Genomic DNA, 12321 nt, shown 5'->3' with positions numbered 1-12321 from the left:
CTGACTAATTAACGTTCTTCCCAGCTACACACAGTGCAGAGTGCCTGCCCCAAAAAACAGTCCTGTAACTCAGACACACAGATTTAGACGAGTACCAGAATAAACCAAATTATGAAGATGCGTGCACTGAATTTTTTCCCCTCCTGTTTCACAAAACCCATCTGGCCAATTTCTCAGGTCTAGCTGGTTATCAGCATTCCAGCCCTGGTTTGGTTCAAGTATCCCTCTTTCATCCTTCTCTTTTGCAAGAAGAAAATCTTAATTTCTACATGTATACCTAAAAATATGACCCCCCCCCCAAAAAAAAATCTACAGAGTGGCCAAATGCTTTTCATCTCTGCTTCTGCTTGTCAGAAGGTGCGTGGATCATTGCTCTGCTGTTCTCACCAATCCAGGATTTCATCGTTTTCCTTTACACACTCAACTACTGAAAACACGAAATTACATTGACACATATCCCTTGGCAAAGACATCCTCACATTAGAGCACAAACAGGCCTTGACACAACATCCTAGAGGGGAGAAAGCAAAGGATTATGTTCAGAGATGTTTCCCGTGCCCAAAGCTCCGTGTTGACACAGACTGTGCACTCATGGATGCAAATAGACAAACACCTGTTTGTGCTAGGGGAGCTTGTTTCCAGCAACCTGTGGGATGGAGCTGTTTGGTCAGCACTACAAACTGGCATGGCAGCAGCGATCTCTCCTTTCCTGCCCAGCACTTGCAGTGTGCAACCTCACATTGTCCCTTCCATGCTCCCCACAATATCTCCTTTGCAATTTTTACCTCATCTGCTGCTTCTTGGCATTTGTCTCCTACCTGTGTTCTTGGCAGCACTCTTCCCATCGCCCTCTCCTTGGCTTCTCTTTGTAACATCCTGTATCTTACGTATAAAATTCATCTCACAACCCCTCCTGTGGTGTTTTTCACGTGTCCCATTTTGCCCTGCATAATTGTATCAACTATGCTTTTCCCCTTAAATCCAACGTGAAATTCTTCTTCATTCCTTGTGACATGCCTGTTTCTGCATTCTGACTCTTCTTGCCCTTTGGCTCGTGTCGGTGAGATTCCCTGGGCTTCTAGTGTGCAGCTGCTTCCCTCAAGCCCTGAAGGTATCCACTGACTGTCTCACCTAGCTCTTCCCTGTGACTTCTGCTCCTCCACCTAATCTGTGCCACTCTGCATTTCGCCTGCCAGATCGATCTGCAGCTTTTCTCTGCTCCTCTCTCCCATCTGTGCTTTCCCCTTTGTTGCAAACGCAAGTACCGCTCATTGTGCGCTCTGCAGATGCCAGTCCCTGCTCAGTATGTTCTGTAGTCTTTGTCTGTAGTGGCTTTGCCAACTCAGCAGAATATATTCCATCCTTTTCGGGGACTTATGTCCTTAGACAAAATGAGGGAGGTGCAGAAGTTACATAACAAATCATTGTGTGGAACAGACACTGTCCGTGTCTGCCTGCAGCCCAGACAACAATGGGAATGTCATTTTCTCCGTACAGTGTCACAATTTTGGTGCCGTACCCTGCTTGTGCTTGGTGTTTATGTAGATGTGTGCATGTACATGCTCGTTTGTGTACAGAGGGGATATTTTCCCTCTGTTACATTCTTTTGTGAGTGTAGAAAGTATGGAACTTCTCTATTGAGGCGTGTGTTGAGCTTGCAGGCGTGTGCCATCATACGTGAGCACGTGGTTGAGATGTGTTTGGGCTTTCATGCGTGGTATCTATTTTTTCTGTGCCCAGAAAATGCGGGGTGAATGCACCTAGAAGCAATTATTTATGCATTTTGTTCTATTACCTTGCTAGTCCTGTCACTGTGTTCTGATGTGGGCAGAGGGGATGGTGATTTCTGTGTTTATTTTGAAGGCTGAACTAAGTAACTACGAGCCATTTTCTGAGCAAAAGCAAAACACAATAACTGGGTATTTTAAGAATTATATTTACTGAGCTAACTCCTAAGTGGTTCCAAATCTCTTCCAAACTGTTTGCTGAATAACAAAAGAGCAGAAGAATTTGCATTTGCATTAAATTTTCTTAGATTTACATAAATCCAGAAACGGAGAACATCTGTCCTTTCACTTACAGCAAAACCAGCAAAAAATCTCAATGTGCAGAGGGAATGTGTTTGAATGCATTTACGTATTTAACCCACGCTGTTCATCTTTCTGTACAACGTCCATTAAAAATCCCGGCAGATAATCCGCTTTGTTCTTCTTTCGCGATGCCGTATACTGAAGTTAAGAGGAAATACTCAAGAATTTAACCACCGGCCAACTTTGCGTTGGGAAATGGCTTCCTGAGAGGCAGCATATTTAAATAAGCCCTGCAGGAGGGCTGGGGAACAGGGCAGGTAACACAAGGAGAGGAAGCAAGAGGAGTAGAAGCGAATGACGAGGGGTGACACAGCCTGTCAGAAGACTGGAAAGGGGAGGGATGTTTTCAATCGTGATTTTTTGTGAGCCTCTCTTTGCTAACGTAGCACAGATGGAGGTCGTGGTTCTCACTCACAGCGTGACAGACACACTCTTAACACGAGCAAAATATTCTGAAAGTAATCGCTGCCACGCAACGCAAGCTGCAGCCACCACAAGCTGGCTGTAGCATCCCAAATACGAATTGTCACACTTGAGGATCAAATCAGAGCTGTCTTTCACTCAGGGCGCCCTTCATCTGAGGTCAGACTTAGTTGTTGGGCGAGCATTACGTAAGAGGCACAGATGAAGGGAACCAATGAGGAAATGGCTGTGGGGAGCTCCGACTTCTGGTAACGAGGATTTCTTTGTCTTTCAGGCGTCCACGGGGCCCCTGGAACATTCGGGCGCGTCACGAAGCTGTTTCTGCCTTCCCGGCCCAGCTGCTCGGTAGGTCCGTGCCAGCAGCAGGTAACAAGGCACGGTTTCTCGCCGTGCCCTTTATTTACCTTCCCCACGTGAGGCTCGGTTCGCTTTCCCCGGGCCGGCCGAGCCGTGAGGGCGCCGGGGAGGCCTGGGGGGGGTGGGGGCGGCGGGCAGCAGCCGGCGGCGGCGAGGCGGAGCCTGAGGGCAGCGGCGCCATTCACCGCTCTCCCTCCTGCCCTCGCCGGCCTCCTCCGGGCCGCCCGCCCAGCGCCTGCGCCCGCCCCTTCCCGCGGCACAACCTGGGCGGCTCGAAGGGAAAAAAGAAGAAAGGAGAGGAAACGGGGAGACGTAATGGCTTTTATTCATGGTGAAAAGAGAAGCGGCCTGAATAGAGAGCGTGAGAGGAGCAAGATGGGAGCCTTGCTCTTCATTCACAAGCCGCACGTCGCTCGTTATTGTGACCCAGCAAATGGGCATCCCCTTGGAGCACATCGGGCATAACGTGGCGAGTGCTGGGCAGAAACCTCGGCTACGAACGCTGCAGCATCACATCCTGCATTCCGCGGAAGTGCGGCCTTGTCCACATTCCACAAAAAGGTTGCCGTTCCAATTCCTCCTTCCAGGGTTTCACGCAGCGTTTGCCACCAGCGTGACTTCTCTGCAAGCAAGGCTCCCTCAAGGTTTGCTGAAGTGGCAGTGGCCCCGGAAATGCAGCCTTTGGTAAGGTGTCCATCAGGTGTAAGGACTCCCTATAAGGCTGCAGAAATACCCAGGGAGAGCCACAGCATCAGCCCCCAGTCTCACAAACGCAGCCCTTGGTTTGCGCTTGCGGAGGAGCGGCATTAGGGACGGAAAGAGGAGCTGCAAAGCAGTGTTTGTTCCAGACTCTTTTCTGTTCCTTTTCCCTCTGTCTTTGAAGACAGCAGTGCCTGACTTATAATTTGGAAAAACTGAGAGAGCCCTACCATCTCTGGGACATTGCAGGAGTGGGAGGATCACTGGTATCAAGGGGACAGCAATTTATTTCATCCCAGATCTGGGGAAAAGAAGGAAAAAAACCAAACAAAACACCAAAGAAATGTTTACATTTCTGCACTAGAAGCTCTTTACCTTCCTTTGCATCCTGACACCTGAGGTCAGCTCCACACTCCAATCAAACACCAAGAGAGCCTCAGAGCAAAAGGAAAACACACCAGACAGGAAAGGCTTTCCAGACTGGAGGTCTCTGAAGGATGATTCAGGTTTGCAGAAGCAGCATCAGAGAGGCTGAGACAGCGCCAGCAAGGGCTTTGTGTGAACTTCAGCACTCACAGATGAGCTCTGAGCTGGTGACAGGAGGCTGTTTCAGCAGCTCACTTATGAACAACCTCCCTCTGAGAGGTTTGGCCCTGCTTAGCCCGTGCTCTGCCCATAGGACTTGTGTCCACCTCATGATCCTGCACCATTGTGTTGTTGATAGTTCCCCTGTTGTGGGCATTTTGGTTTCAGCCTCTCCAGAACGCAATTATTGTGTACAGAAGGGACTTCTGAAGAGCCTTCTGCGTGCACACAGGCACAGGCCTCCCGTGAGAGGTCTTCTTTCTCAATACCAAGCAGTTTAGACCTGCTGTAGCAAGAAGTATTGCCAAGTCCTCTATGCATTCCACACGTAAAGCATGCTACTGGGTCATTTTCCTCTGTCAGACTCCGAAATCCAAGGACATGGCTCCTGCCACAACTCAGGAGCTCGATTTCTCAACCACTTCTTGCAACCTGCTATTTCCAGTCCTCTGGCACGGGTCCAGTCTGGCTCCTGCACATGGTGGGCCGGATGAATAGTCAAGAGAAGCACCGGTGAGGAAGCGTGCCCTGAGCTGGAGCTGGGATGAGTCAGTCTGCTCTCTTCCCTGTAATCCAGTGGAGCTGGCGGTAGCTGAAGGCAACCAGCATTCCCCAGAGATGGTGACAGAGGTGTCATCCCCCTGCTTTCTGGAGATTCCCCACCTCTGTCGTAGGTGCACACAAGTACCTACGCTTCGCCTGTGAGTTCCAGTGGCTCTCCAGGATCAGTGATGACCCACAGCTGGCTTTCAAAATATCCTCCCTGCCTCTGCCAGCAGAGCACTGTGTGCACACACTGTCCATGTGCTCAGCACAGCCCAGCAGCTCTGTGGGTGCCTCGTACATGCCCATGCCGTGCAGGAAGCCTGGGATAAGTGCTGCCTCTGCAGCAGCCAGGCATCGCTGTGGACTCTGGCTGGGAGCCAACTGGACACGAGCCACAGGGGTTACCACAGAATCACAGAATATTCTGAGTTCTGAGAATGGACCCATCAGGATCATCGAGTCCAGCTCCTGGCCCTGCACAGGACCATTACCAAGGGTCACACCATGTGCTTGAGGGTGTTGTCCAAACACATCTTGAACTCTTATCAGGCTCGGTGCTGTGGCTGCTTTTCTGGGGAGCCTGTCCCAGCGCCCAGCCACCCCCTGGGTGAAAAACCTATTCCTGATACCCAGCCTCGACCTCCCCTGTCACAGCTCCAGGCCATTCCCACGGGCCCTGTCACTGGTCCGCAGAGAGAAGGGGCCAGTGCCTGTCCCCGCGCTGCCCGCGGTGAGGAAGCTGTGCGGAGCGATGTGGCCTGCCCGGTCCCTCCGCTATCACCGCATCCTCCCGTTCCCTCTCCCGGGCGGGCAGAGCGGGCCGGGGGCGCCGCCCGCGGGGCCGCCGGGGGGCGCTGTGCCGCGCCGCCCCGCCCCGCCGGGCCCGCGCCCTCCCCCGGGGCGGGCGCGCATGCGCGGCGCGGGCGGGGCGGAGGCAGCGCGGTCCGGGGCGCGATGGGCGCGGAGGCGTGAGCGGCCCGGGGGCTCGGGCTGCGCCGAACCGGGACCGCCGACACCGGCAGGCACGGCTGGGCAGGGGCGCGGCGGGCGGGCCGGGGCCGGGACCGGGACAGAGGGCGGGGGGGCAGCGCTGGCATCACCTGCCCCGGCTGGCGGCGGGGCGGGGGGGCCGGTTCCGCCGCTCCGCCCCTCCCCGCCCTCGGCCCCGGCTGCGCTCACCGCCCTCTCCCCTCCGCAGAGGCCGCCCCCGAGCGAGGGAAGCATGTTCCGGCTGATGAGGGATGGCGAGCCGGAGGACCCCATGTTCGCTATGTGAGTCGGGGTGGGCATCCTGCCGGGGGGATCGGCGGCAGGCAGCGAGGGAGGGAGGGAGGGAGGGAGGGAGGGAGGGCTGCGGCACGGATCGTCCCCGGGGACGTGTGCGCTGCCCCCGTGTCCCGCCGGGCGGGCAGGGGCCGGCCGGGCCCGGGGAGCGCCGCTGCAGCGCAGCTCTCTGGGGACAAACACAAACATCCTCCGGAGGGGCGGCCGGTAACAGGGATCGTGTCGGTCTCGTCCCTGCGGTGTTGGAGCGTGGTCTTGGAGGAAAGCGTAATAAAGTAGGCCAAAAGGCATCGCAGCTGTCTGAGAGGAAGAGAGGGCTGGAATAACTAATCTTTTTCTTTGCGCAAGGATTTTTTTTTTTTTCTTATGCTAAGTACGGTTGCAGTTAAGATAGATAAAATCTGCTGCTCTGTCCAGTGTTTATTGCTGTACTGCACAGGAAGTCATTAATGGAGCTGGAGAAGGCTGCTGAAACAGTTGACAATTTGTGAGGAACAAAGTAAAGAGAAGACAACGAGTAGTTTTGAAACACAAGTATCGAAATCTAACAAAGGTCCCAAGAACTCTTCCTGGGATTCCTTTCACTGAATGTTTTTGTTTCCGTCCTCAGTACAGAAATTGGATGCTATTGATAAATTTTGGCAGTGACACTAAGTTGGCAGCCCTTGCCAAAGTGGATAAGGAATAGACTGTAATACAGGAGGAATTTGATTATATTAAAAAAGAGACTACTAGAAATGTGGTGAAATTTATGCATGTAGAAGAATAGTCCATTTTTTCCTTATTAAATCGGTAGTAAGCCAGAATTTTATCAGCTCTGAGCAAATTAGCAGGAGAGGAGACCTTGATGTCCCAGTTAGTCACCGAATGACAATGTGTTCTCATTAACATGGTAGGTATGAGTCTAGCTTTTATTACGGGAAGCATTTCCAGTAGAGACAGAAAAGTATTGGTTTGTAGTGGGTTCCTCTGTGATCTCAGGAATAGTCTGTGCTGTCGAGGTCATTAATGCTCAAGAGGGATAATTGCAGACTGTAGGATGTGCAGGAAAAAAGCTATGGTATTTTCCAGAAGTTTTTAATTGTGACTGTTTATCCTTAACTTCCTTTTCCTCCTCTTGCTTCACCAACGCGTGCAGCCCTCAAAGTGGAGGCTGCAAAAGAAAGGAAAACCAGTTAGGGATCCCAGTTATTGTTCCCTTTCTCCCTCAAATCTGGAAAAGCTGTATGTGGTCTCATGCCCTGGAGGGCAGAGGAGTGTCAGGCCATGCAGTCCATTCTGGAGGTTCCAGTCTTGCATTTCACTGTTTGTGTCCGTGTACATGGAGGGGTGAGAGGACGGTATGTAGGATCTCCCGCTCACTGGTGCCGTTAAGTGTAGCTCTCACTTTGCAGCCAGGAGGGTCTTCCTGCACCTCCCTACAAAAGATATTAGAGCAGTGAGGTTGAGGCGTGGCCTTGGCCATACTTGGCTCCACAGCAGTACTGGAAGCAGAACACCAACCTGCCTCTGAGCAGACAGAAATTAGTACCTGAGAAGGCTTCTGTGGTATGGAACCTTCTATCACAAGAAATGTGATGGGATCCAGAGGTCCCTTCCAGCCCCAGGAATCACCATAGCCAACACAGACTTCCCAGGATTCTGAATTTTCATCTTGGGAAGGAATGTACAGTTGTGTAAAAAAAAAAAAAAACCTCAGAGCTGGGAGGAGTGGATTATATGGGGTTTTGTCCTCACCGTTGTTCTCTGCACCTCTCCAAAAGGGATCCTTTTGCCATCCACCGGCAGCACATGAACCGCATGCTGTCTGGGAGTTTCGGGTTCGGGCCGCTCCTTGGCATCACGGACGGGACCACGCCTGGGGCTCGCCAAGCTGGCCGCAGGATGCAGGTAACGGGGGCTGAGTACAGGCTAGAATTTCTCAAACTGATCTGTTAGTTTCTATCTCCCACCCTTCCTGGGCTGGGCACACCCCTCTCCTCCACAGAGGGGGTGGGTGCAGAATAAATCTCCTTAGGCAGAGGAGTTCTGGTCCTTCTCTTTACCCCCCCTCCATTATATTTAGGTGTTGAATGCAACTGCGTTCTAGGCTGGATGGGAGGAAGGGAATAAACGTGTGTTGTGTCTCATGGATGTGAATTCAAATAATGGGGGGAAATTTAGGAGCATCACCTCTTGTCTGGTTGTTTAGCAGTGATACTGAATCCCCAGGAATCCATGGGTCGCTCTCTTGATCTGTTTGTAGAGCCTGAGTGTTCCCAGTTCTGTTTCTGAGAAGGATTAGTGTGTTCTGATGAGGATCTAGTGTTTGGCTGTTGCAAAGTCATTCTCTGTTCTGTTTTTCTGTTCTCCTGGCAGGCAGGAGCCGTTTCACCCTTTGGGATGCTCGGCATGGTAAGTTTTCTGTTTTTCTGGGTCAGATTAGAGGCTTTTCAAGTAGTGGCGCCATCCTGAGATTCATCAGCACTCTGTGCAACCAGTGCTAAAATGTAACCATCTGTGAGCATGAGCAGCTATTCTACGAGGTAGGGAGGATGGGAAAGACTGAGGGGACCAGGATGAGCTTTAGATTTATAGTAAATGGAATAGGGAAGAGGGTATTGAACTGAAACTGGAAGCATCTGGTTTTGTCTTGGACCTTTCACTGAGTTGCTTTATGACTTCAGGCCTTTACCTTGTTTCCCCTCTAATGTTTTAATCCTGTCCGTGAGCTGTTTTTGAACAGAGAGTCTCTTTGTATATGGGGAAGTTGTATTTGCACCTTGACCAGAGGAAAGCCATAAAGCTGTTACAGCACCATATTTCATGGGAATTGGGACAGTTAATATCTGGGAAGAGCAGGTAGTCCGTTAATAACCTCATATGTCTGAAAAGAAGCTGCAGATCTGGAGGTAATGGAGGAGCTGTGAGGATGCAGGGAAAGGACTTGGCCATCAGTAGGCAGAGGGGATTATTGCACCTCCTTTGCCAGTGGTGGCAGCTGGAGAAGCCAGCAGAATATTCCATGAAAACAGGGCTGGGATGAGAATGGCTGTGTGTACGTGAGAACGCCACGCTTGGAGCGTGCTGATCTCCGTCTTCCACCGAAATAATACAGTGGAAATAGGTTATTCCAGATCCAGCAGCTTTGGCTGTCTTGTTCTGCAGAATTGCCTCAATGAAAGAGACTTTAGCGTCCCAGAATTTTTGTAGCTCAGAGGAAGGTTAATAAGACTACAAACACATAGACTTCAAAGTATAATAACGTTGTGTGTGAGCACTGCTCTGCTGGAAACGAGAACAAGAGGCTACTTGGGGAAACAAAAAAAAAAAAAAAAGAAATCAGCAAGTTTGAACTGACATTGTAATTTTGTTTACATATTGCACAATTAACCTGTGAGACCTGCTGGCCCAGGGTGTTACTGCAGCATTCAAGTTCACAGGATGGAAAAGGCAGGTGTTTGTAGGGGAAAATAAGCAAATATTTTGTTATGCTAGAAAGAAAACAATCAGTGGAAAGTTTCTTAAGATCACTGTTAGAACATATGCTGAGATTTCTTCTCCTAACTTTGCTGAGTCCCCAGGCTCACAAATCCCGGTGCATCAGCAGTTGGATCCAAACTAAAAGAACAACCTTCGTCAGAACATTGGGCAATGCAACATGAGGGAATGGAGAGAAGAGCAACCCCAAATTCTGTTTGTTTTTTTTTTCTGCACTACTCAAAGAATGTGGAAAATCAAGATTTTTCTTTTTAGGCAGCAGGTTTTTTTGCAGATGGTTTGTTGTTCTTTCCTTGTGTCTCTTCCCAGACTGACTACTCTTGTGTTATCTTTTCCCTTTTATCAGGCAGGTGGCTTTATGGATATGTTTGGGATGATGAACGACATGATTGGAAACATGGTAAGAGCCCTCCATGAACCGTTCTGTATTGAGGGGAGTGCTGAGTGTGCTTCTGCCATCCCTCTAATGCCTCTCACCGTGCTGTGCTGCTTGGGATGGACTGAGCCACACCTGCCAAGGTGGCAGAGGCTGTAAGCTTTGCTTCATCACTGGGAGTCAGTGACAGAGCTTGTTCCCGAGTGCAGGGAGAGCAGAGGGGTGAGGAAGGAGGTGTGGGGGTGGACTTGTTTAGCAGGAAATAAGTATTAATTTAACAGGAAGATGTGTTCTCCAGAAAAATGGGTCCATGGGGGTTATATTCTTCATATTGTATCTTCTTCTTACTTCATCGTACAGAGAGAATTAAATGCCATCTCTTCTTCCTCCTATCCCTTCTTTCCACTACTCCCCATTCCTTCGTGCAGGAGCATATGACAAGTGGTGCTAACTGCCAGACATTTACCTCCTCAACCGTCATCTCTTATTCCAACCTGGGCGATGGCCCCAAAGTCTATCAGGAGACCTCGGAGATGCGTTCAGCACCTGGTGGGGTAAGGAGAAGGCGGTGGCTTTGCTGGGAGAGGGTGGCTTCCTTCGGTGCCTTTGTGGGTGGCCACCCGCAGCACTCTGGCTTCGCAGTCAGCTGCAGTTTGAGGAGCACATTGTGCTCTCACAACTCACTGAACCGCGCCAAGGGCCCCTGGGAGGAAATGGGAAGTGCTGGCTGCGGGGAATCCATTCTTCCCCCTTCGGAACGTTGCGTCTGATGTCCTGGGAGCGGTGGCAGTGCAGTCTGGCTGGAATACCAGAGGCGGGAATCGGGGTGCCTTAGGGGGCTGGGAGAAGGAATGAAAATGTTGATTCCGCGTGGGAATCTGCCCCCCAGATCCGTGAGACGAGACGAACCGTGAGGGACTCGGACAGCGGCTTGGAACAGATGTCAATTGGACACCACATCAGGGAGAGGGCCCACATCATGCAGCGATCCCGGAACCATCGCACGGGTGACCAGGAGGAGAGGCAGGACTACATCAACATGGATGAAAGTGAGTAGCGCCCACGTCCTCCTCCCAGGAAAGCCAGGCGTCGCCTCCTCACCCGAGCCTTGTTGTGTCCCGCGCAGGTGACGCGGCCGCGTTTGACGACGAGTGGCGGCGAGAGACGTCGCGGTTCCGGCCGCAGCGGGGCCTGGATTACCGGCGTCACGACGGCAGCGCTGGCCGGCGGGCTGAAGGGACTCGTCTCGCGATCCAGGGCCCTGAGGATTCTCCCTCCAGACAGTCCCGCCGATACGACTGGTGAACTCGGAGCGGACCTTGTGGGGGGTGCAGCGTGGCCACCCCCAAATCTACCTACACGCCCTTGTAAGTCTTAACAAGTTGCTTCCCTGTCTTCCGCTGTGTGGTTGCCTCTTAGACATTTCTTTGCACTAATCTTGCATTATTTTGAAGTTTCGGTTGCAAAGGGGTTTTCCCGCTTTTAGGGAGCAGGGGAGGGTGTGAATTTTGAGAAGATGCTGTGCTGAACGGGAAGATGGAAGCTGTTTAAGTCAGCTTTGTCATGAACAAAAGACCCGTGGTGTCAGCTTGAGCTGATGGCTGAAATAGTATGACATGATGTAGGATTGCAATCTGTGGAGTGTTTATATTGTCATTGTGTAGAACTTAGAGACCATTTGCTGTCCATCCAGTTTGAATTATACGTAAATGCTGGTGTCTGCTCTCCTGTGCTTTGAATAGGGCTCACTAGGATGTGATCTAGTGCTTGAAAGGGGACATTTTCCTCTTTTTTTGGTGTCTAGACGTCAGGTTTAAACATGTCTTTATCTGTCTTCTGCTTTCTGGGCACCACTTATTCTTTTCATGTCTCCTGTTTCCTTTCCTCCCAGGTACAGCCAGTGAAACTCTGAAGCCCCTTCAAAGCACCACTTGGACCCTCCTCTAATTTAGTATTAACCTCCCTCCCACTTAAGAATTGAAACAAAGCAACTAATCTTCTGCATTGCTCTTTTTCACCCCATTTGGGTGCTGCAGTGGGGCATGGGGAATCTCACTGATGTGCAAGGAACACATTAATTGCCCATTCCCTCTCTGCTGTCCCTTGGCTCTGTTCTTTCTGCCAGTAGTGCTGGACATGAGGAGCTGCCACCTTGCCTCTTCCATCCTTTCCACTCTTTCTGTGCTGGGTTGGGCTGGTTCTGAAGTTTGTGTTTAGACCCCTGTGACAGGAATATGAGGGAATTCTGCTAGAACCCCGTCAGTCCCCTCACCGGGACAGAGGGTTCAGTTCTCCTGCTGCTCCTTGGTGCGTCTGTGGAGAAGCAGAAGGATGTGTGCGTTGGAGAAGGGAGGAGCAGAACAAAAGCTGGATCAGCCTGTGGGCCCCCCGACCCCTCTTCAGTCAGCTCCCCCACTTTTTTAATTTGTGAAACTTGTAACTAGATGTTTACTGAATAAAGAAACAAACTGTAAAGAAAAA

The 12321-nt window shown here is 51.1% G+C and overlaps 1 protein-coding gene across 2 annotated transcripts; it reads left to right on the top strand.

Moving 5' to 3' along the window:
• The first annotated feature begins 2799 nt into the window (after positions 1-2799).
• On the top strand, positions 2800-12321 carry MLF2 (myeloid leukemia factor 2). Of its 2 annotated transcripts, none has more exons than XM_040056039.2 (9): positions 2800-2858; positions 5899-5972; positions 7748-7874; positions 8343-8378; positions 9811-9864; positions 10269-10394; positions 10730-10889; positions 10967-11207; positions 11732-12321. In XM_040056039.2, the coding sequence occupies exons 2-8, from the start codon at positions 5923-5925 to the stop codon at positions 11143-11145; spliced, it is 732 nt and encodes a 243-aa protein (XP_039911973.1). In that variant the 5' UTR covers positions 2800-2858; positions 5899-5922; the 3' UTR covers positions 11146-11207; positions 11732-12321. The 2 variants fall into 2 exon arrangements, with proteins under 2 accessions (XP_039911973.1, XP_039911972.1); XM_040056038.2 differs by lacking the exon at positions 2800-2858 and adding an exon at positions 5629-5722.

The sequence above is a fragment of the Hirundo rustica genome, chromosome 2 (genome assembly GCF_015227805.2).
Source record: "Hirundo rustica isolate bHirRus1 chromosome 2, bHirRus1.pri.v3, whole genome shotgun sequence".
Classification (NCBI taxonomy): domain Eukaryota; kingdom Metazoa; phylum Chordata; class Aves; order Passeriformes; family Hirundinidae; genus Hirundo; species Hirundo rustica.
Note: the sequence above shows the minus strand (reverse complement) of the source record. Positions and strands in the feature narration are given on the sequence as shown.

Coding starts and splice junctions, on each gene's coding strand:
- MLF2 (XM_040056039.2), top strand. CDS start 5,923: ATGTTCCGGCTGATGAGGGATGGCGAGCCGGAGGACCCCATGTTCGCT. Junction 5,973..7,747: donor GAGGACCCCATGTTCGCTAT/GTGAGTCGGGGT, acceptor CCTCTCCAAAAG/GGATCCTTTTGCCATCCACC. Junction 9,865..10,268: donor ACGACATGATTGGAAACATG/GTAAGAGCCCTC, acceptor TCCTTCGTGCAG/GAGCATATGACAAGTGGTGC.